Source organism: Anomaloglossus baeobatrachus, chromosome 2, assembly GCF_048569485.1.
Source record: "Anomaloglossus baeobatrachus isolate aAnoBae1 chromosome 2, aAnoBae1.hap1, whole genome shotgun sequence".
Classification (NCBI taxonomy): domain Eukaryota; kingdom Metazoa; phylum Chordata; class Amphibia; order Anura; family Aromobatidae; genus Anomaloglossus; species Anomaloglossus baeobatrachus.
In genome coordinates, this window is record NC_134354.1 from 716242000 (window position 1) to 716266932 (window position 24933).

The window sequence follows — 24933 nt, forward strand, 5'->3', positions numbered from 1 at the left end:
ACACCTTTCAGCCCTAGCTGTGGCCAGATATAAAAACCTTTCAGCTCCAGTGGTGGCAGGATGTAAACAACGTTTAGCTCTAGTGGTAGCTAAATGCGTTTACATCTGAGGTGGTTTTGGACCCCCACCAATCTGATATTGATGACGTATTATATCGTATCATGACAATAGGTCATCAATATCTTATCACCAGACAACACTTAACCATTTGATGCTCATGTCTAATCAAGCCTCTATGTATAACCCCAATATTTTTTTTTTTTAACGTTTACAATAAATATAGAAAGCCACAATAATCCGCAAATATTTGTATCAAATTTATTGCAAGACCCAAAAAAGTCTTATTTTAACCAATTACGATGCAGCTAAAAGCTAGATTTGTTTTATTAGTACTATAGGGACTATTAAAAAAAAGAAAAGACCACAGTATAAGGCCAGGTCTATACAGTAATTTGCATCACATCACCCCACTAATTCAATAGGGGACAGGGTTTTTTATTTTATTTTTCATTCATCTTTGACTCTTCTGATCTGAAAAAACATCATATCCAAAATGGCAGACAGCAGACAATAATCCTATTTCACTGAACGGCTTAGGATTTATATTGAACATGTGTGCTGGAAGATACAGGATCCCATCTAACAAGGGTGAAAACGTCCCTTTAGAAATGGCTGTAATGCACATGGAGGAGCCGGAGCCCACACCTTTGGTGAGTATCCTGTTGGAAGCAAAGTAATGAAAAATGTCAGGTGAAGTCCCAAGATCAATGAAATTTCAGGCACTGGGGACATAACATGAATAGCATTGATCCTTTTAAAGAACACCAGTCAGAAGCTGAACGTAATATATTGCACAGAAAGGCTCGAGAGGATAAGCAGGCGAGTCCGACATACCTACCTGACAAAAAATTCAATCAGCCGGTAGCACGAGCCGCCTGAGCTCCTCTGCCGGCGTTCAAGAGGGAGACTGCTTCCAATTAAACTGTGCAAATTAATTTTTATCACTTTCAAATTAGTTTCTGGATTTGTGAAAGCTTGTTTTTCAGTGAAGGCTTTTGTTCCCGCTCTCCCTTCTGCTCTGTCATGGCATCATCTGCCGGTGATGTGTCGGCTGAGTTATTAGCTTTGTGCAATATCCGCGTCCTCCTTCACAATTTCAGATCCAGGTTCTTTCCTCTTTTATATTGGACGGGAAATACATAGAAAATGTCTAGGACAATGGAAGGGTGCTGAATGCTAGGGGTAGTGGGTGCAGGCGCGGTAGTAGAGGGTCCAAATCCACCCAACCGGAACTCGGTGCACATTAAAACTGGATGAAAAATCTAGGAATCCAAAAAAGATTGGATTGTTCCAGGTTTTCTTAAAATATTCTGCGTTGGAACAAGGAGTTAAAGGAAGGGAATTGTGGGTCGGGTCTTGCTATGCATTCCCACCCGACTGTCTGCCTGCGCCAGAATTAACGTCTATGATGGCAACAGGGGGAGGAAAGCCAGGCAGGCAGACAGGGGTGGGAATAGATAACAAGACACGACCCACATATTCCCTTCCTGTTGCACCTGTCAATCAAATAGCAGTACATTGCTGAAACTTTACTTGCACATATATCTGAAATAAAACCTCCAATCTCAGAACAAAATGTATGCTTACATTCAGCATCCTAGCCCCGGTATAGCACTGGCTTTACTTTGTATATGAAAATCCTTATGGTTGGTTCCCTCTATAGGATCGCCTTTCACTGCAATTACCGCTGCATGGCTTTTGGGGGATGTCTCTACCAGCTTTTCACATCTAGGAGGTGACATTTTTGTCTATTCTTCTTGGCAAAATAGCTCTAAAACAGTGAGATTGGATGGAGACGTCTGTGAACAGCAAATTTCAAGTCTTGTCACAGATTCTCAATTGGATTTAAGTCTGGACTGTGATTGGGCCATTCATATTCTGTGATCTAAACCATCCATTGTAGCTCTGGCAGGATGTTTAGGGTCGTTGTCCTCCTGGAAGGTGAACCTACACCACAGTCTCAAGTCTTTTGCAGCCATCAATAGGTTTCCTTGAGGATTGCCCTGTATTTAGCTCTAACCATCTCTCCACTATCCCTTAGCAGCTTCTCTGTCCCTGCTGAAGAAAAGCCTCCTCACAGCAGAATGCTGCCACCACCATGTTTCACAATAGGGATGGTGTTTTTAGGGTGATCTGCAGTTAGATTTCTGCATAACATTTTGCATTAAACCCAACAAGTTCTACTTTGCTCTCATCTGCCCAGAGCTCCTTTCCACATGCCTGCTAAGTCCCCTATATGACATGTTGCAAACTGCAAACGGGACTTCTCATAGCTTACCTTCAATAATTGCTTTTTTTATTGCCACTGTTCCATAAAGGCCAGATTTTTGTCGTATATGACCAATAGTTATCTTGTAGACAGATTCTTCCACCTGAGTTTTGCATCTCAGCAGCCCTTCCAGAGTGACTATGGACATCTTCGCTGCTTCCCTAATTAGTGCTCTCCTTGCTTGGGATGTTAGTTTAGATGGATGGTAATGTCTCGGTACATATGAATATGTGCCGAACGCCTTCCATTTTTAAATGATGGATTGATTTGTGCTGCGTGATATGTTCAGAGCTTAATCAGTTTTTTTTTTCTTTTTATAACCTAACCCTGCTTTCTTCTTCTCCACACCTTTATCCTTGACTTCTCTGGGGTGTTTCTTGGTTTTCATGATGCAGTTTGATCCCTAATGTTCTCAAACAAACCTCTGAGGCCTTCGATATACACTGTAATAACATATAATAATAATAATAATAATGTGCATAAATTACACATAGGTGAATTTACTGATTAGTTTATTTTCTGGAGGCATTCAAGATTTTATTTAGAGGTATCACACTACAGGGGCTGAATACAAATACACGTCAGGATTTTCAGATATATATTTTTAAAATATTTAGAAATCCTTGTCTCATTTCCTTTACACTTAAATACTTGCTATTTAGTGTTGGTATATCACATAAAAGCCCAATAAATCTGCATGCCCACGATCAGAGTTCACAGCATTTTGGATGCATTGTGTTTCAGCTGCGTCCAAAACGCTGCGATGTACAGTATAAGAACAGTGGATGGAATTTATAGAAATCCTGTGCCCACTGTGTGTGTTTGGCCCGCAGCTTAAACTGACCTATGGTGCGGCTTTCCGAGCCACAAGCATGTCAATTCTTGGCTGCGGAGATGCAAGCGTTCTCTGGAGGGAGAACAGATGAGAGAGACTGCAACTGCCTGGCCCAGATCGTGGGCACGAGCAGCTACGTTCTCCTGTGGAGGAAACTTACGGCCCAACTGGGCAGGACCCTCCAAATCCAGGATGCAGTGGGTCCTGATCATGTGCACATACACCCAGAAACTTAAATGTGTTTTAGGGTAACATGAAAAAAGAGGAAAAGTTCACAAGGTATTAATACTTTTTAATAACATTCTATCTAGAGTCTGTCAGTGAGCTCGTTCTGATTAGAGAGTTTGCAACTCTCTTACCTTTTCTTGTCCTGAACTCTTCCCAGTAGATTTATGATCACAGACCACATCAAAGGTGAAATGAACTTCGTGATCTCAAAAATAGGAAAAAAGTTAAGGCGGCGTTACACGGTACGATATATCGTGCAATATGTCGTCGGGGGTCACGGAATTAGTGACGCACATCCGGCATCGGTAGAGATGTCGTACCGTGTGACACCTCCGAATGACTGTTAACGAGCAAAAATACTCCCCTTATCGTTGCTCGTTGACACGTCGTTCATTTTCATAATCTCGTTCTTCCTTCTGCATGCCGGTTGTTCGTCGTTCCCGTGGCAGCACACATCGCTACGTGTGACACCCCGGGAACTAACACAGCTTACCTGCGGCCGCCGGCAATGAGGAAGGAAGGAGGTGGGCGGGAGGTTATGTCCCGCTCATCTCCGCCCCTCCGCTTCTATTGGGCGGCCACTGTGTGACGTCGCTGTGACGCCGAACGTCCCTCCCCCTTCAGGAAGAGGATGTTTGCCGCCCACAGCGACGTCGTAAGGGAGGTAAGTACATGTGACGGGGGTTTAATGACTTTGTGCGCCACAGGCAATGAATTGCCCGTGACGCACAAACGACGGGGGCGGGTGCGATCGCTCATGCGATTGCACGATATATCGTCCCGTGTAACGCTGCCTTTAGTCTAAGGTGACAAGGTCGTATTTACCCTCATTTGAGAAAATCGTTCCGAATATGTAATTTACGCTCAGAGTATGGTCTGATTTTCTCGGATGTGGAGAAGATGGAAAAAAAAAAAGTTTTCTCCATCATCCTGTCAGTGAAAATTGGACTGTGCAGTCTCATTGACTTGCAATGCCAAGTGCAATCCGATTTATGGATGAAAACGATGCATGCTGTGACTTTTTTCTTGGACATGCAAATCAAATTTGAAGAGAAAAGGGTTAATAGACTGCGCTGCTGTAGAAAAGAGGATCCATGTAGAAGGAAGGATCTTATTTGTCTACGCATTAAGTCTTTGAAACGCATAGACAAATAAAATAATTTCTTCTACACGGATTCTCTTTTCTACGGTAGCGCGGTCTATTATCCCTTTTGTCTCCATATTTGAACTCCATCTCCATGTGAGTTCTGCTCATCCGTATTTACGCCATTACAGTGGTTATGACTCTCACAACCACACCAGGTGGGTCTACCCTTACAGCACCATTGCTGACAGTGTGTTAGGATAAGACCCTATTTGCGCTTACTGTCTCTTCCAGCATTATTTACCATTTTTTCTTGGGCCGGCCCGGTCCGGGGGAAAAGAAATCGGACATGTGCACAGCCTCATTGAATAACATTGGTCCGAATGCATAACGATGTTTTATCAGATTTCACTTGGACCAATAATATGGTCGTGTGACCCCAACCCTAGAAACTCTAACCTTATAATGAGCAGACTGACAGATTTTCAGTTAATTTACTCAGAAAAGAACAAAATTTAGATTGGTGTGCACCCAGTCGCTCTATCATTGTCCTTGGGAGTGGTCGTTATAGCGGTGTACAGCGCTCAGCTTGGTTATCTTCACATATTTAGTGTCAAAAACATTACATGGAAACAGTTGGGTGAATTCACAACCGGCCGCTCCATCCAGCTACTATTTGCAGGAAGCAGAGAGCCAGGGATGAGCGGGGAACAGGGATCCTCAGATTTGAAGATCTATGGAGCTCCAGTCCAATCTATCGATTCACCTATCGGTGGTTGAAATTTTAGATTGATACAGTCTGCAGCCTATAACAGGTGATTAACTTTATTATGAATATATTTATACATATTCATATTCCGAATATCTAGCACACATTTTCCTTTGAGAGGCAGATCCACTGACCGCACTAATGGCAGGCAATTGTAGTCTGCACAACCCGGAGATTAGCTGAGGATTTACAAGTGGTGAATGGTTATTTTATGTACTGGCTGACTGCTGGAGACCTCTCCCCTGGAGATCCATACAGGATGACTTATGTTGACTTAAATGTCAATGCGTATTGATCATAGCATTACTTATAGAGACAAGCTAAAGTTCAATATTCTGTTACAAAACAATTTATCTTCATAGACTGTTACCACAATCTCAGTGTGTCCGTCTCCACAAAAAGTAATTGTTGTAGGACAATCCAACAATCGTTACGGCCACAGAATCATTACGGTAACTGGAAGGCATAATTGTGCTATGGATGTATGCCATAATAAGCCTTATACCATAAACTCAAGGAGCTTCACATACCGAATAGGAATGCATATTACAAAAATGTAATGTATGCAATATTAAAAAAAGGGGTACTCCCATCACAGACACTCCATGGATATGCTCTAAATGACTGGTAGATGCAGGTTCTATCTCTGGGACCTGCACTTATCACAAGAATGGCTTTGGTTTCACAATTCTCTTCTATGGGGGTCTCAATAATAGACGGACACAGGGGGACCCCCATCTATCACACAGAAGTGTTTGAATAGTGATGTAATAATTCTACTATGATGACATCACATAAAATAATGGTAAACCATCCTAGTGCCATGTTATTTGCAGGTTGCCCCAGTCCTGTGCAACACTTAATTGCTGTATATACAATGATGTTTTTTTAAATGAAAGGATGGAGTGAAACAAAGCAAAAATTTGGGATCTGATAAAATGATCATACATTAATTCCAGACCACAATGGATATTGTTAAAAATCACAGGATGCCATCTAGTGCAGACGGGGGAGCTGCCACCACCTGATCAATACCAGCAAATTAATGGCACCCGTCCGTGTCATACAGGAGAACGCCAAATCCAACAGTGTGAGAACTGCTATCTGCCGCAGATCAGCTCCAGTTGATAAGGACGAATCCAACAAACTTACTAAATGACAAAAAGGGGGCACTTTTATAGGATTTTTTTTATTTTAACGTTGCAGAACATTGTATATACCTGTACATTTGTAGTGTCTACTGAGGACTAAAGCTGTCCATTTACTTTCAATAGCTGTTGGCTAAACACCATTTTAGTCCACTCTCCCCTCGTAGTGGTGCATGATTGGATTGGAAGATGTCTCCTCTATCATTATCTACACTTCCTTACACACAGAATAGTCATCTGGCAAAGGAAAGGACAACTCTGCTGATCTGATGAGGGATCCATTATGAGGCTTAAAGGGGTTTTCCACTACTAATTTCACCACCTTTCATTTGTCCTAACTCTTCCTAACTAACAATTTCTTAATATACTACTTCTACTACTAGTAGGAGAGCCAGAACAACAACAGATGGATATAGCAGCCACAGAGAGATGAGCTTACAGGAACAGGGAAGGGTACTCCCTTACATTACATTGAGAAAGTGTTAGGTAGAGTTAGGACAAATGAGAGTGGGTGAAGTTACTAGTGAAAACCTCTTTAAACAAACCTTATGTAGGTCTGACTGTATGGGACCATAAACAAACTAACTTTATGTGAGTAAATAAATGATGAAATTGTATTAGGATTGTAATGGGGGGAGTGTGGTTAGATATTTTTATTTTTGCCTTGAGAAGTCAGAGGAATGAACTCTGAAGTGTAACAAAATATTGGAGACCCCAAAAATTGTGAGACATTTTGCCCTGACAACATTCCAACCCATAGTGGCTACTATGTGTACTTGCTACTACAAACAAGCTACAGTTATGCTCAAAAGTTTACATACCCCGGCAGATTTGTTATGCTTTCCTGGCCTTTTTTCAAAGAATATGAATGATAACACAAAATCTTTTTTTCCACTCATGGTTAGTGGTTGGGTGAAGTAATTTATTGTCAAACTACGGTTTTCTCTTTTTAGAATCACAATGACAACCAAAACCATCCACATGACCCTGATCAATACTTCACATACCCCAGTTTTTAATACCGTGTATTGCCCCCTCTAACATCAATGACAGGTTGAAGTCTTTTGTGGTAGTTGTGGATGATGCTCTTTATTTTCTCAGATGGTAAAGCTGCCCATTCTTCCTGGCAAAAAGCCTCCAGATCCTGTAAATTCCTGGGCTTTCTTGCATGAACTACGCGCTTGAGTTCTCACCAGGTTGTGGCCAAAAAGTTCGATTTGGTCTCGTCACTCCAAATTACCTTGTTCCAGAAGTTTGGAGTCATGTCTCCGTGCAGTTTGGCGTATTGTAGGCGAGATACTTTGTGGCATTTGCGCAGTAATGGCTTTCTTCTGGCGACTCGACCATCCAGACCATTTTTCTTCAAGTGCATCTTGAAGCAGCCACACCGCTAGTTCTCAGTGAGTCCTGTATTTCAGCTGATGTTATTTGTGGGTTTTTCTTTGCATCTCGAACAATTTTCCTGGCAGTTATGGCTGAAATGTCTGTTGGTCTACCTGATCATGGTTTGGTTTTTACAGAGCCCCTAATTTTCCATTTGTTAATCACAGTTTGAACACTGGTCACTTGCATTATCAATTCCTTGGATATCTTTTTTTATCTCTTTCCTGTTTTATACAGTTCAACTATCCTTTCCCGTAGATCCGTTGACAATTCTTTTGCTTTCCCCATGACTCCCAATCCAAAAACATCAGTGGCTGGATGAAAGATGCAAGAGTCTGTCTGGATCCCAGAAACTCACTCAGCTTTTGGATGTTACCTTTATTACCCATTCAAACTCATTTGTGTCAAAGTCTGTGCATGTTATCAGGACAAAATCACCAGGGTGTGTGAACTTTTTATCAGGTTCATTTAGATGTTTTTGATTGTCATTATGGTGTAAAAAGAGAAAACGCAGTAGTTTGACAATAAATGGATTCACCAACCACTAACCATGAGTGGAAAATTAAGATTGTGCCATCATTCATATTCTCTGAAAAGAGGCCAAAAAGGCAAAAAATCTGTGAGGGTAAGTAAACTTTTAAGCACAACTGTATATGGGTGGAAAATACTAATTTTAGTAAAATGTCATCAATTGTAAGTTGTACTTTATAGAAAGCTATGCACATAAAGCTCTATTACAAGTATGACCTATGAGAGGTGACTACCTTACAAGTCAATGTTTGACTCTTTTATGAGCCTTGCAACACAACGGAGGAAAAATGCCAAACCGGAGACTCATTGCTGACAGTGGTTTCAGGGTGTCTGCTCCTCATCAATGTATAGCAACGTCTGGATGACCGAGTGCAGTGCCATTGAGACAATGTTAGAGGAGTATTGGACCTCCTGAGGCTATGTGCGCACGCTGGGGATTTACTGCAGAAAATGTGTGTAATATTTCTGCAGTCATTCCCCAGCAAAACCTATGGGTATAAAAAAATGTTGTGCGCACACTGCTTTTTTTTTTCTATACCTGCGAATTTCCGCTACGGAATTAATGTGCATGTCACTTCTTTTCTGCAGGTCCCTGCGGTTTTACCATTAAATATTGGTAAAAACCCGCAGGGACCAACCTGCGGAAAAACCGCAGAAATTCTGCAGCAGTTCCACGGCAAATCCACGGCAAAGCCGCAACATCCCGGGGTAAAACCGCATACGGAATTTGCGTGCGAATTTCTGCCGTGGGTGCGGGAATTCTTGCAGAGGTCTGGAATTTTCTTATGAAAATTCAATTTTTTAGTGCGCACATGGCCTTAACCCCTTGGCTCCCCAGCTATTTTTTTTATTTCTTCACTCCTTTTTCCAAGAGCCGTAACTTTTTGTTTCTAAACAAAGCTGTATAAGAGCTTGTTTTTTTACAAATTAAATTGTAGCTTTAACAAAATCATCCATTTTGCCATACAGTGTACTGAAAAATGGGAAATCAATGCTAGTGGAGTAAAATTGTAAAAAAAAAAAAAAAAAATGCAATTATACAATTTTTTATTGAGTTTAATTTTTATGTTATCATTGTATGGTAAAAAAAATAATCACCTGGAAACATAATTCTCCTGGTCAGTACGATTACAGCGATACTAAACTATTACAGATATTTTCTTAGGTGGCATAAAACACAATTCTGAAGTTTGTGGCATGGCGAAAAAAAACCCCAAAACATTCTGTCATTTCAATTTTTTTCTCCTCCTTATGGCATGTACCACATGGGTTACTTTTCTATTTTGATAGATCACACTTTTTACAATGCAATGTCAAAGTCAAATATCATGCTTTTTTTAATTTATTTTTAATGGGGGGAAACAATGTAGTGATTCAAACTAGTTTATAATTTTTTCATGTTTTTTCTATTTTTAATAACTTTTAATATTTTTACTTTTATTTTTGTTTACAGTGGCAACACCACATGTATCTTTATTTATTTTATGATCATTATTATTAATGGGTCAAAAGGGGTGTGATTTGAACAAATTAGTTTTTTGGGGTTTTTTTTTCATATTTTTTATTAAAACATATTTTTTTTCTGTTCTTAATATTCTCCTTAGGGAACTTGATGCTGTGATCATCTGAATGCTTGTGCAATATATAGTAATGTTATAGCATTGTCTCCTTTGAAGCCCGACCACAGGCATAGGTTCAAAGCAGTGCTGCTATTACAAGCACAGAGGTCTTCAGCAGATCCCGTGTTGTCATAGCAACCGATCGGCAACCCGCGACCACATCAAAGGCGCATCGATGGGCAATTAAAATGATGCGCCCCCATACCGCCATGTGCTAAATCCCTGTCAGAGTTTGACGTCTAAGTGTAGCGTGCGCAATGACGTCACTATATTGTGCCCGCTCTGTACAGCTGTGCTGAGCTTCTGAACACACACTGCAGAGATCGGAGCAGCAGTGGAATGAGGAGTATTTTTAATTTTTAGTACATTGTGGGAGCCATTATACTAGCTGGAGGGCTATGTGAGGGCAATTATACTGTTTGGAGGGCTATGTGTGGGCAATTATACTGTTTGGAGGGCTATGTGTGGGCCATTATACTGTTTGGAGGGCTATGTGGGAACCAATATACTGTTTGGAGGGCTATGTGGTGGACATTATAATGTTTGCCGGGCTACATGGGGGCTAGTCTAGATCACATGAAGTCATTACCCCCCTTTACTCCTCTTTGGTCAGACCTCATCTGGAATATTGTGTCCAGTTCTGGGCACCACATTTTAAAAAAGACATCAACAAACTGGAGCAAGTTCAGAGAAGAGTGACCAGAATGGTGACTGGTCTATAAACCATGTCCTATGAGGAACGGTTACAGGATTTAGGATTGTTTAGCTTGCAAAAGAGAAGACTGAGAGGAGACTTAATAGCGGTCTACAAATATCTTAAAGGCTGTCACACTGTAGAGGGATCAGTTTTATTCTCATTTTCACAAGGAAAGACTAGAAGCAATGGGATGAAACTGATGGGGAGGAGACACAGATTAGATATTAGAAAAAACGTTTTGACGGTGAGGGTGATCAACGAGTGTAACCGGCTGCCACGAGAGGTGGTGAGTTCTCCTTCAATGGAAGTCTTTAAAAATAGATTGGACGGACATCTGTCTGGGATGATTTAGTGAATCCTGCTTTGAGCAGGGGGTTGGACTAGATGACCCAGGAGGTCCCTTCCAACGCTACCATTCTATGATTCTATGAACTATACTGTTTGGAGGGCTATGTTATATCCAATATACTGCTTCAAGGTGGGGCCATTATACTTTTAGAGGGCTAATGGGGGCCATTATATTGTGTGCAGAGCCCTATACAGTGTGGAGGGTTGTGTGGGGGTCATACTGTGTGAAGGGTTGTCTAGGGGTCAACATACTGTGTGGGACCATTATACTGTATGGAGAGCCATTAATAAAAGTATGTGTGGGGCCATCATATTGTGTGTGGACAGCTGTGTTGGGGTCACCATACTTTGCAGAGGAGTGGAGTTGGGGTACTGTAGGGTCAGTATATTGTGCGTGTAGAGGGTACTGTGGAAGAATGAACTCTGGGGGATCATACTGTGTATGGGTACTTTTGCTGGCCTCATTCTTTATGGAGACCATTAAAGGGGTATCATAGTGCTTGGGAACACTACAACGCTTCCACAGGAGGAAAATTACTTTGTAAGGGTTTCAATGTTGTGGGATATCCTCGTCTGTGACCCCGGTGAATATTATTATTTTTTATTGTGGGGTGGGTTCAATTTGGACTTCTGCTATGGGGCCCCCATGATTTCTATGCATGTCCCGGAATCAGAGAATTATTCTTTGACTGGCATTCCTACATACATTGTTATGCTGATTTATACTTTAAGAATCGCTCAAAAACAATGATTTATGCTCCGCCATTTATATGTGCATTTTAAGCGATCCGCGGTGAGGATGTTATGAACATACAACATACTTAAAACACCTGTCACTTGCTAATTGGATGCACACGAGCTAAAACAGATAATTAGTTGTCTTAGATGTCATGAAACGAAAGAGAAAAACCTGGAAAAACATCACAAGTCAAGCACCTAGCCTAGTTAATTATAATAACCTAACAGCTTTTCATGCCTCCATCGTCTACATTGTATCTCCTATATGCACCTCTAGATGACAGGACTGAAACCCAATCCTTTGCCAAGCGTATCAGCCGAGGCTTTTTTTTCTCATTCTCATCCTAATGATGTTAACTAATTGGATTTAACCTACATTGTGAAACCTGCTTTCCTTTATTTTCATCTAACAAGCCCTAATTTGCTTGAAGAAATGCTGGTTAATAAAGATGAGGCGCAGGCTACGTACGGTTTCATATATGACCAGCTATTCTTTTAAAGAGGGATACTAGAGTTTACTGGCTTATCTGCTATTTTAAAGGGGATGTCCATTTGGGAGAATCATTTTCCTGCAAAAAAGATCACCAACAATTGATCCCCCCAACAATAAGCTTGTCACTGGGTGGCTTTATTCAGGACCTGCAATGATAGTCTCTGCAATCCAGCAACAAGTATTCAAACTCCCTGCAGCTCCTCTACAGGTGAAATTAGAAATTACACTGAGTCCTCCAAAGTGAGAAACACTTTTTGCAGTTGCTTACCGCCATAGATATTAGGTTAAGGTCCTTAAAGAGGACCAACCAGCAGGACTTTCCTATATAAACGAAAGCCAGTGCTATACCAGCACTATCATGCTGATTCTATACATACCTTTAGTTGTGAGATCGGATGTATAGTTTCTGAAATATAGGCAAGTAAAGTTTGTAAAATGGACGGTTATTTCATGAGAGGTGCAACGAAATATCTAATAGGTGGGTCAGGTTTTGTAGGTAATTCCTGCCCCTGTCTACCTATCTGTCCTTCTCTCCTTCCTTCCTTTGTAATAACAGAGACAGTGGGAGGAAGGACAGGCATGCAGACTGGGGCGGGAATAACTAGCTAAACCCGACCATCAAATAACAGTGCATTTCACAAACTTTACTTGCCTATATTTCAGGAAGTATACATCTGATCTCACAACTAAAGGTATGTATAGAATCAGCATGATAGCACCAGTATTGCACTGGCTTTAGGTTATATATGAAAATCCTGGTGGTTGGTCCTCTTTAACAGAAGACCTCTCCTCTATGAACAGAATTCTCTAATAGGTTATTTATCAATGTGACAACCCCTGACAAACTAATCAAAAGCTGTCAACTGGCCATAGATAATACATTGCACCCAATGTATGACTGTTTGGAAAATATCCAAAAACATGCATTGGGGACAAGAAATGTAATCGGCAAGCAATTGGCCAGTACTGTAGTCCTCATACCTAACCCTCAATATAAAGAGAATAGCGAGCAATCAATACATTAATCCCATAACTTGATCACTTACTATTATTTGGATTGTCTCCTATAATATGGTGTCTCCCACTCCAGTACCAGAGAAGCAGTGTTGCGTCACGTGAGCCTGACACTATATAACAATCGCCACCAATGTAAGACTCCGATCTTGCTAGACAGGTAACAACATCCCAATGTCCAAACACAATTTGGGTCAGTTTTCCTAAAATAAATAAATAAATAAAGAGTTAAAAAAATAAAACCAGATATTGGTATAAAACAATATGTAAGGTAAGACCAATTATTTCTGACTGCTTCTGTTTTGGATCAGTCCAATCAAGGGAACATTACTGGAAGTTGTGGGTGGCCATACAGCAAAGGTACAGTATATTACATATAGCAACATCAAAAATGGCACCACAAGAAGTTTGAGCACTGTACATAAATAATAGTAAGTATATATATATATATATATATATATATATATATATATATATATATATATATATATATATAGTACCAGTCAATAGTTTGGACTCATTATGCAATGGCTTTCCTTATTCTTATTAGAATGTGAATTTGCTGCCATAAGTCTAAAGGGTGCTTCACACGCTGCGACATCGCTAGCATTTGCTAGCGATGTCGCGAGCGATAGCACCCGCCCCCGTCGTTCGTGCGACATTTGGTGATTGCTGCCGTAGCGAACATTATCGCTACGGCAGCGTCACATGCACATGCCTCATCAGCGACATCGCTGTGACCGCTGAACAATCCCTCCTTTAAGGGGGAGATGCGTTCGGCGTCATAGCGATGTCACTGCAGCGTCACTAATAGCAAAGGAGGGGCGGAGATGAACGGCCGGAACATGCTGCCCACCTCCTTCATTGCCGGTGGACGCAGGTAAGGAGATGTTTGTCGTTCCTGCGGCGTCACACATAGCGATGTGTGACGCCGCAGGAACGACGAACAACCAGCAGCATGCAACATCAACGATATTTGGAAAAGGAGAGACGTGTCAACGATTTTAGATGTTTTTGCGATCGTTGCACGTCGCTCCTTGGTGTCACATGCTGCGATGTCGCTAACGGCGCCGGATATGCGTCACTAATGAGGTTACCCCGAACATATATCGTTAGTGATGTCGCAACGTGTAAAGCACCCTTTAGTCTATAAAGGAACTCATGGGAAAAAGGAGTAAAGAACGGTTTGTGAAACAACCCGGAATATGTGTTAAACCCTAGATTCCTCAAAGTATCTCCCTTTACTCTGATGACAGCTGTACACTCCCTTGGCTTCATCAGGCAGTCATATGGTATGATTTCCAATGAACAAGTATTCATCATTAAAAGTACTTTTGTGGAATCACCAGCCAAAAGAAAGTGTTTTTGATCATCAGGTGTGTTTTACAAGGCAGTGTTGGTACACAGATCTGTAAAATGTTGAGTTCTATTGCATAACTGTTCAAAGCAAAAATACATCAAGAACCACTCAACTAAATAATTAGAAACAGCAGTTCATCAGTACTTTAAAATATAAAGTTTAGACAATTAGGAAAATTGCTGGAACCTTGAAGGCATCCTCACATGTAGACATAGAATCAACCGTTACGATGAAACTGGCTCTTATGAGGGCCACTCCAGGAAAGAAAGACAAAAATGACCTCTGCTGCACAGGATAAGGTCATGAGAGTTACCAGTCTCAGAAAATCCAAATTGACAGCACCTCAGATAACTCTTATAAATGATGCAAAGACATCAAATAGCAGACATCTCAACATCAACTATATAGAGGAGACTCAAGAAGCAAGTCTTTATAGTTGAATTTCTTCAATGAAGTCTGATGACCAAAAAAAGGATAACATATCTGTTTGGACCAAACAACATAAGGACTGGACATAAGATCAGTTGAAATCAGAACTTTGGTCTGATGGGACAAAACTTGAAAATTTTGGTACAAACCCCCATGTCATTGTATGGTGCCCACTGTAAAGTATGGATGGGGAGATGTAATAATGCGGGTTTTTTTTTTTTTGCTGGTGACCGAGCTGGTGATTAATCAATTACCCAGTATGGCTACCACACCATTCTGCAATGGCATGCCATCCCAACTGGTTTGTGCTTAGTGGGTCTATCAACTGTACGGAAACAAGAAAATGACCCAAAACACCTTCAGGATATTTAAGGGCTATGTGACCAAGAACAAGTGGGATGCAGTACTCAGTCAGATGACATAGCATCAACAATCACCCAACCTCAACCTAATTGAGATGGTTTTAGAGGAGTTGGACTGCACGTTAAGGTAAAGCAACCAACAAGTGCTCAACACTTCTGGGAACTCTCTCAAAACTGTTGGAAAGTCAATGCCAAGGGTGGTGTAAAGTTGTCATGAAAGTAAAAGGGGTGTACTGTAAGAAATCTAAGGTTTAATATAAATTCTGCTTTGTTTCACACTTCCTTTATCCTTATTCCCATAGTTGCTCCTTCATAATTTGGTTTCAGTCTCAAGGCCCCGTTACACGCTACAATTTATCTGACGATATGTCGTCGGGGTCACGGTTTTCGTGACGCACTTCCGTCGTCGTTAGCGACGTCGTTGCGTGTGACACCTACGAGCGACTCCGAACGATCTTAAAACGAGCGAAAATCGCTGATTGTTGACACGTCGTTCATTTTCAAAATATTGTTAGTTGTTTGGAAAGCAGCAGACATTGCTACGTTTGACACCCTGCCAACGACGAACAACATCGTTGTGCGTCCGTCATCAGCGATGCGGGTGTGACGCTACGAGCAATGCTCCACGCATCTTTCTCTCTGATTGGTGGTACCAACTGCGTTCTGATTTGGCAGGCATGGTTGATAAGGCGGACACAATTATATGCCTCTGTCGTTGCCTGAATCGTTGGGAGCATTGCTGTGTCATGGTGTCCACACGACCACCTTGGTCAAACAATATATCGCTGAACGATGCAGCGTCGTTTGTGAGATGGGTACGTGTGACCGCTAAAAAACGACCTATGAGTGATGTCGGCAAATCGTAGCAACGATCTGGGCGTGTCACATCGCTAACGAGATAGCTAGCGATATCGTTGTGTGTAAATAAAGCGGCCTTTAGTCTGTTATGTGCACATTTCAGTAAGAACAGTAAAAAACCATTGCATGAACAGGTGTGTACAAACTTTTGACTGGTGATACACACACATACTCACAGACACATTATAAGACCACCAGGTTTCCCATTTACCTGTTTCTGTGGAGTATACCCTGAAGCTTTTGTCCCAGAAGCCACAAATTAGGATGTAGCGATTATCAGCTGTGACCACGAAACAGTGCGCATTGATCTGAATGCTCTGATCTACGAGGTCAGTGATTTGGCGTTTATTAACTCCAGAATTATTGGCTATAGGAAAATAACAGACAAAAAAGATTTTAGCAATTATTTCATTACAACTAAAACTTATCATCATCTATCATCAGACCGAATGTGTAAATCAAGTTTGTATATTAAACATTTTATTTACAACTACTGTTGCCGTTTTTGCATGGAGTTTTCTCAATAGGCTAACACTTCTTTTCTGTTTAGCTTATATGTATACACTAGGGGAAGGGGCTACTTATTACTATCACTGAGCAGGGCTGCGAAAAATGGCAACACTTTTATTATAAGCAGATACATTGACATGTACCATTGATAAGAGGTGATGGAGACAACGTGGCTTCTCCATCCTCCTCCCTCAGCCTGATAGATCTCAAGTAGATTAACTGGAATTAGTATTGTCAGTATATTTTGTTATTGTTCTTAAAGTGTTATTCTGAAGTTTTCTCTTGAGCAGCTCAGTCTCTACCCTTTCTGGGGTCTGGCAGGGCAGGCACTCCTCTTTGAGTGACAGTTCTGTTGAATAACAGAACTGTAGTATTAGAAGAACTGTAAAGCTGGGTTCACACATAGCGACAGCGACATCGCTGTTACGTCACCATTTTCTGTGACGTAACAGCGACCTTGTAAGTCGCTGTTATGATCGCTGCTTAGCTGTCAAACACAGCAGAAGCAGCGATCATAATGTCGCTACATGTGCAGAGAGCAGGGAGCCGCGCACACTGCTTAGCGCTGGCTCCTTGCTCTCCTAGCTACAGTACACATAGGGTTAATTACCCGATGTGTACTGCAGCTACATGTGCACAGAGCAGGAGCCGGCAAGAGCGGCGGAGGCTGGTAACGAAGGTAAATATCGGGTAACCAGAGAAAGGTCTTCCCTTGGTTACCCGATGTTTACAGTGGTTACAGCTTTCCGCAGCTGCCAGACGCCGGCTCCTGCTCCCTGCTCGCTTCATTTCGTCGCTCTCTCGCTGTCACACACAGCGATGTGTGCTTCACAGCGGGAGAGCGACGACGAAAAAATGAAGCAGGACATTCAGCAACGAGCAACGACCTCACAGCAGGGGCCAGCTCGTTGCTGGATGTTATACACAGCGACAGTGACGGGACGTCGCTGCAACGTCACAGAAAATGGTGACGTTGCAGCGACGTCGTTGTCGTCGTCGCTGTGTGTGACACCACCTTAACACATTCAGTTGTCAGTGGTTTGTTATGAGTCTACACTGTTATCACTGTATTTACATATGGAAACAACAGGACAATAGAACAAGCACACAGCTCCAGACAGTGAGAGCCATGATGCTGGGTGGTGGGTATTTCACAGGATCAATAGGAGCAAGATTGATTATAGCAGCTTGTCAGTAGCTGAGAGGGAGGTGAGTAGCTAACTGCTGTATATATATCAATGGGCAGGCATGTTTAGAGATAAAAAGGTATTCCCATCTCCAAGATCCTATCCCAATATGTAGTAGGAGTAATAATAATAATAATAATAATAATATTAGGAAATACCTCGGATCAGAAATGTAGTATAGTTCTTATGATTAGCATGTCTCTTACCTCATGTGCAGGGTATTACAGATTAGGCATCCATGGTTATGTCTACTCATACAGTGACAAGTAGTTGCTCAAGGTCATAACCACGGATACCCAAGCTATAATGCCCTGCTTATGAGGTAAGAGACATGGCTATATCAGGAGAACTATACTACATTTCTACTTGGAGGTATACGCTAATATTATTATTACACCTATTCTACTACATATTGGTATAGGTTCTTGGAGATGGGAATACCCCTTTAACTCCTCTAATGGACAGATACTAGTGGCTGAGATCCATGTAAACCAGCTGTACACTAAGATAGATAAAGGCTCTCACTGATGAATAATGAAATCAGACTGCCTGAATATATGCAAGTTTTCAATTGATTTGCTTTTTCTAACGAATGAAAGCAATTTAATAATTTGAGAATACCCCTTTAATAAAAATAAAGAAGTTTCTTTATACATACCAATCAGAGAGTCCATCTCAATAGGAAGATGGTGGGCTTGATCCAATGAGTAACCAGGTGCTCCTCTCAGACCTGCATGGAAGAGATTATGATCAGATTGTTCCTTAAATTCTGCTAAAATATTACGATGAGCGATCAACAGAGTTCTATAAAACAGACCTACAGATGTAGCAAAGGTAACCCTTACTCACAATGCATCATCTTGAAAACGTGTTACAAAAGATTATCTCACTAAATGGGGTTATGATACAAAAACTATTTTGCATTTTTATGTAGATATCCACAGGATAGGAAATAACATAGATCGGAGGGATCGGATTGTTGGGACACCAATTGGCAGAATGGGACACTTTTATCCCCAATAGAATGAAGCAGCAGTGGCTTCACCATTCTCTGTGAGGACTGGTGGGAAAAAGCCACTTCAGCATTGTAGGATAGGAATGTGCAGGTTGTACAGCTCCACATCCACAGGAGGAGAGGACACGCAGGACACAAACTCCACAGGGTCATCAGCAACTTAGGAAGAAACAGAGAAGTAAGCATAGTTGTTGGATCTGTTTCTTTCTACATACAACCAATGCTGCTTGTACTGCAGATATGTGTTTGTGACCTTGTGTATGATTATTGCACAGGTGTGCCTTTAGCTAGCCACAATAAAAGGCCACTCTAAAATTTGCAGTTTTATCACACAGCACAATGCCACACAGTTTGAGGGAGCGTGGAATTGTCATGTTGACGGCAAGAATATCCACCTTTAGGAAAGAGAAGGGGAGGCATACACAATTCATGCAAAGGGACCCTTTTGCTCTCAGTCTCCACCCCTGTGTGAACCTAAAACTAAGGGGCTATGTGAGCACTCAAACTGTATATAGGGGTCTCAAACTGTATATATAGAGGCTGTGTGAATGCTGATACTGTAAAAAGGGGGCTATGTGAGGGCTCATACTACATATAGCGAGGCTATGTGAGGGCCATACTGCATATAGGGGGCTATGTGAGGGCTCATACTGCATATAAGGGGCTATGTGAGGGCTCATACTGTATATAGGGGGCTATGTAAGTGCTTATACTGTATATAGGGAGGTTATGTGAGAGCTGATAACGTATATATGGAGGCTATGTGAGGGCTCATACTGTATATAGGGAGCTATGTAAGTGCTTATACTGTATATAGGGAGGTTATGTGAGAGCTGATAATGTATATATGGAGACTATGTGAGGGCTCATACTGTATATAGGGGCTAAGCGAGGGCTCATACTGTATATGGGGGCTATGTGAGGGCTCATACTGTATATAGTAGCTATGTGGGGGCTCATACTAGATATAGGGGAACTCTGTTGGCACTCACACTGTACATAGGGCGACTGTGTGTGAGCTCAATGTATATGGGGGACTCATACTGTATAAAAGGGGCTCTGTGGAGACTCACTGTATATAGGGGGACTCTGTGTGGGCGTATACTGTATATATGGGGACTGTGGGGCTCATGCTGTATATAGGAGGGCTGTTTGTGCGCATATGGTATATAGGGAAGATGTCAGCATACTTAATTCTGCTAAATATTAAGTGATATAATTATTAAAATAAAATAATTATAATTAATATGTTTATATTAATATTGAACATAATTATTTTATCTATCGGTTCGTCCCTCCACACCAGTCATGGTCTCTCATGTGGCCCCTCAGGAAAATTAAATGCCCACCCATGCTATAGATAGAAGATAAAGGGGTTTTCCATTGAGACAATTGAACAATGTCAAGTTAGGTGTCAAATTACACTTTATTTTTTGTAATGCAATGTACCAGTGCGGTTTCGTCTGAGTAAAGATAACCTTTGCTACGTCTGTAATAATCCTAAACAGAGTTGCATATGTAATTTCAGTTTGTATATAATTGCATTAATACATGCAGTAAAACCACCCTGTGATAGAGGTTACAGCTTGATCTTTCCTGGCTACTTGATTCTGATTTCTTCCTTTTCATCGTCAGAAGAAACGTATTTTACCCTATCCTTAAAGTGTGTCTTGGAATTGAGAAGTAGCTTTGACAAGTTTCTGCTGTTGTGCACTAGTTCTGCACAAATCTCCAAGGTATGGAGCGTGCCAGAACCCTACTGTGAAGGAACAGCCCCTGTAACCAGACAAACTTTCAAGTGACCGGTGACTTACCCAAAGGGAACACAATTCCCAGAAAGCTAATGGTAACAAGGGAAGAAGAGCCGGCACTGCACCACCCAGCTGATTGTTATACCAGGCGACATACAAGGAGGGATTTCACGGAATAACCTTGCAAGCTAATCGTCCATTAGGTCTTATTTTATGATGACTTTGTCCATGTGGTGCAGCGGGTTTTCTATTCAGACTGTGCAATATATCCATTCCATGTAGTGTGATATGAAGTCTTCTGCTCACATCACATTTTTGGCTGATTTTCCGTAGTTACACCAGAAGACCTCCTAATGTGAACATTAATCACGACTACAGGGCTGCGAGATGCTAATGACACTCTGCTCAAACTCTGCTGCGAGTGCCATCTAATGTGATCGGATTCTCTCACAAACCTACCCTCGTTCACCAATTTATTGACGAGAAAAAAAAAATCCCAGCTGATCCGAAGTAATCCAGACAGAATCCGACAAACAAAGTCTATGAAGCTTTGTTCTGACACTCTGTAGACTTTATTTACAGGCAATTCCAGGTCATGCTGCGCTGGGTGAGACCTGGCACCTCTGATGTGTGGTAACATTACTGATATCATTGGTGTTCAGAGGCACCAGATCTCCTGCACTGCAGCGTGACCCAGAGTTACCTGGTGGCCCGGCAGCCCTGAAAAGCAGTAACGTTATTGATGCCACCGCTCTTCAGAGACGCCAGGTCTCACGTAGTGCAGCGTGACCCGGAATTGCCTGTTAGCAAAGTCTACAGAGTGTCAGAACAATGCTCCATAGACTTTTTCTGGGCTACATCAGATCAGCTGGAAGTTTTTGTCTTCTTTTGAATAAAGTGGTGAACTAGGGTAATTGTCTTGTTTTATTTGTCTGTGTATGTGTATGTACAGTACAGACCAAAAGTTTAGACACACCTTCTCATTCAAAGAGTTTTCTTTACTTTCATGACTCTGAAAATTGTAGATTCATATTGAAGGCATCAAAACTATGAATTAACATATGTGGAATGAAATACTTAACAAAAAAGTGTGAAACAACTGAAAATATGTCTTATATTCTAGGTTCTTCAAAGTAGCCACCTTTTGCTTCCATTACTGCTTTGCACACACTTGGCATTCTCTTGATGAGCTTCAAGAGGTAGTCACCGGAAATGGTTTTCCAACAGTGTTGAAGGAGTTCTAGAGATGCTTAGCACTTGTTGGTCCTTTTGCCTTCACTCTGCGGTCCAACTCACCCCAAACCATCTCAATTGGGTTCAGGTCTGGTGACTGTGGAGACCAGGTCATATGGCATAGCACCCCATCACTCTCCTTCTTAGTCAAATAGCCCTTACACAGCCTGGAGGTGTGTTTGGGGTCATTGTCCTGTTGAAAAATAAATGATGGTCCAACTAATTGTAAACCGGATGGAATAGCACGCCGCTGCAAGATGCTGTGGTAGCCATGCTGGTTCAGTATGCCTTCAATTTTGAATAAATCCCCAACAGTATCATCAGCAAAGCACCCCCACACCATCACACCTCCTCCTTCATGCTTCACGATGGGAACCAGGCATGTAGAGTCCATCCGTTCACCTTTTCTGCGTCGCACAAAGACACGGTGGTTGCATCCAAAGATCTCAAATTTGGACTAATTAGACCAAAGCACAGATCTCCACTGGTCTAATTTCCATTCCTTGTGTTCTTTAGCACAAACAAGTCTCTTCTGCTTGTTGCCTGTCCTTATCAGTGGTGTCCTAGCAGCTATTTTACCATGAAGGTCTGCTGCACAAAGTCTCCTCTTAACAATTGTTCTAGAAATGTGTCTGCTGCTAGAACTGTGTGTGGCAATGACCTGGTCTCTAATCCGAGCTGCTGTTAACCTGCGATTTCTGAGGCTGGTGACTCAGATAAACTTATCCTCCGCAGCAGAGGTGACTCTTGGTCTTCCTTTCCTGGGGCGGTCCTCATGTGAGCCAGTTTCTTTGTAGCGTTTGATGGTTTTTACCACTGCACTTGGGGACACTTTCAAAGTTTTCCCAATTTTTCGGACTGACTGACCTTCATTTCTTAAAGTAATGATGGCCACTTGTTTTTCTTTACTTAGAATTTGTATTATGACAAGAAAAAAACAGCTAACAGTCTATTCAGTAGGATTATCAGCTGTGTATCCACCAGACTTCTGCACAACACAACTGATGGTCCCACCCCCATTTATAAGGCAAGAAATCCCACTTATTAAACTTGACACGGCACACCTGTGTAGTGAAAACAATTTCCGGTGACTACCTCTTGAAACTCATCAAGAGAATGCCAAGAGTGTGCAAAGCAGTAATCAAAGCAAAAGGTGGCTACTTTGAAGAACCTAGAATATAAGACATATTTTCAGTTGTTTCATACTTTTTTGTTAAGTATTTCATTCCACATGTGTTAATTCATAGTTTTGATGCCTTCAATGTGAATCTACAATTTTCAGAGTCATGAAAATAAAAAAAAACTCCTTGAATGAGAAGGTGTGTCCAAAATTTTGGTCTGTACTGTATATTTGTGTTTTTGTTTTCAGATATCCTTCTTTGAGCTACGGAGGATTTCCTGGACTACGGCAGAGCTACTTGCTTTTTGTTTTTTAATAAAATGGTAAACAAAGGAAAAGTTTTGGGGAGTGATTATTGAAAATAATGATCTTTTTTCCGTGTAGGTGTGTCTATTTTTTTTTTAAATAATGGGTTAGTAATGGGGGTATGTGATAGACACCTCTCCATAACTAACCACTGGGCTGGATACCAGCTGACACTACACAACTTACATCAACCCAATAAACCATTACCCTGATTGCCACTGTACCAGTGCAATCAGGAAGAGCTGAGAGAAAGCGAAAGAACTAGAGCATCTTACGTGATGCGCTACTTCTGGGGTAGCTGCAGGCTGCTATTTTTAGGCTGGGAGGGGCCAATAACCATGGACCTTCTCAGCCTAGTAATATCATCACACTTTACCTTTGCTGGTTACCAAAAATGTGGGCCGACTAGCCAAAAGAAGTAACGCCCTTGAGACTAGTCGCTGGACTCATTAGCATAAAAGAAATGATCTTTAGAAATCCATTCTCTAAAGATCTCTTTATCTATGCTACTAGATACTGGGACAGTTAGGCAGGGATTTGCAATATGCACCCAGAACTACTCGTGGTTCTGGTTGCATAGGAGAACTGACAGGTTCACTTTACATCATCAGTCACAACCTATGGTTAATGTAGTTTTCAAGAGTCTTTGTGGTGTATATGATAAATAAGTTAAATGAGGACAAAAAAAAACAACCACAAAGTGAACAAGGTCTAACTGGTATTACCAGATAAGGGCAGAGTATTGGTGGCTTTATATAAACTCAGCGAACCTTCCAAGGAATGATCTAAGGGTGTATTAGGGGCACAAAGAAGAAAAAGATTATACCCAGAACTTGAAAAAGTGGTCTCACAAGGACAACCGCTTTCTTACTAAGGTATAAAGATGTTATGGGAGCCCCATCTATGAAGAACGGGGGCTATGTAACAGTTGCAATAAACAGAGCTCTTTCTTGCTCCTTGCAATGATGTATGGGATGTATGGTAGGCCATTGGATGGGTCTATAATACTACAGAGACAAAAGGATTAACATGAATAAAAAAACCCCACAAAAAACACAAATTGATAAGAGCCGGAAAAGCAATAGAGGAAAATACGACAGTGATCAGATAAGAGGTTTTACAGGACGGTTCTAGCTCTTCATTAGGACCCCATAAAACTATATGATCATTGGTAATATTATGAACTTATGTTTCCTTTTATTACTGTAGGACATAGATACATTTTTATTTTATTTTTTTTACTTAAATCAATGTATTTTGGGCAAAAAAAAAAAAAAATGTTGCAATTGGATTCTTTAAAATTGCTGCATCATTTGGCTATCACAGGCTCTTTGTTGCACCAACACCGCTGGATGCAGTGAGCTGCTTGAGTTCTGATGGTGGTTTGTAACTCTTCTTAAGCCTGCTTTACACCTTACGATCCAGCATACGATATCGTATGCGATCGTAACCGCAGCCATCGTATGTGCGGCACGTTCAATTTGTTGAATGTGCCGCACAAACGATTAACCCCCGTCACACGTACTTACCCGTCCATACGACCTCGATGTGGGCGGCGAACGTCCACTTCCTGGAGTGGGAGGGAC

General features: G+C 41.4%; 1 protein-coding gene across 4 annotated transcripts in view; it reads right to left on the reverse strand.

Moving 5' to 3' along the window:
• NBEA (neurobeachin) overlaps positions 1–24933 on the reverse strand; it is a 1081445-nt gene that overhangs the window by 34115 nt on the left and 1022397 nt on the right. For all 4 annotated transcript variants that reach the window (XM_075337333.1, XM_075337330.1, XM_075337331.1 and 1 more), the window contains 3 exons: positions 18581–18652; positions 16437–16592; positions 13249–13419 (listed from right to left, as the gene is read on the reverse strand). In XM_075337333.1, the coding sequence (XP_075193448.1) occupies positions 13249–13419; positions 16437–16592; positions 18581–18652 (399 nt within the window). The remainder of the gene's footprint in view (positions 1–13248; positions 13420–16436; positions 16593–18580; positions 18653–24933) is intronic.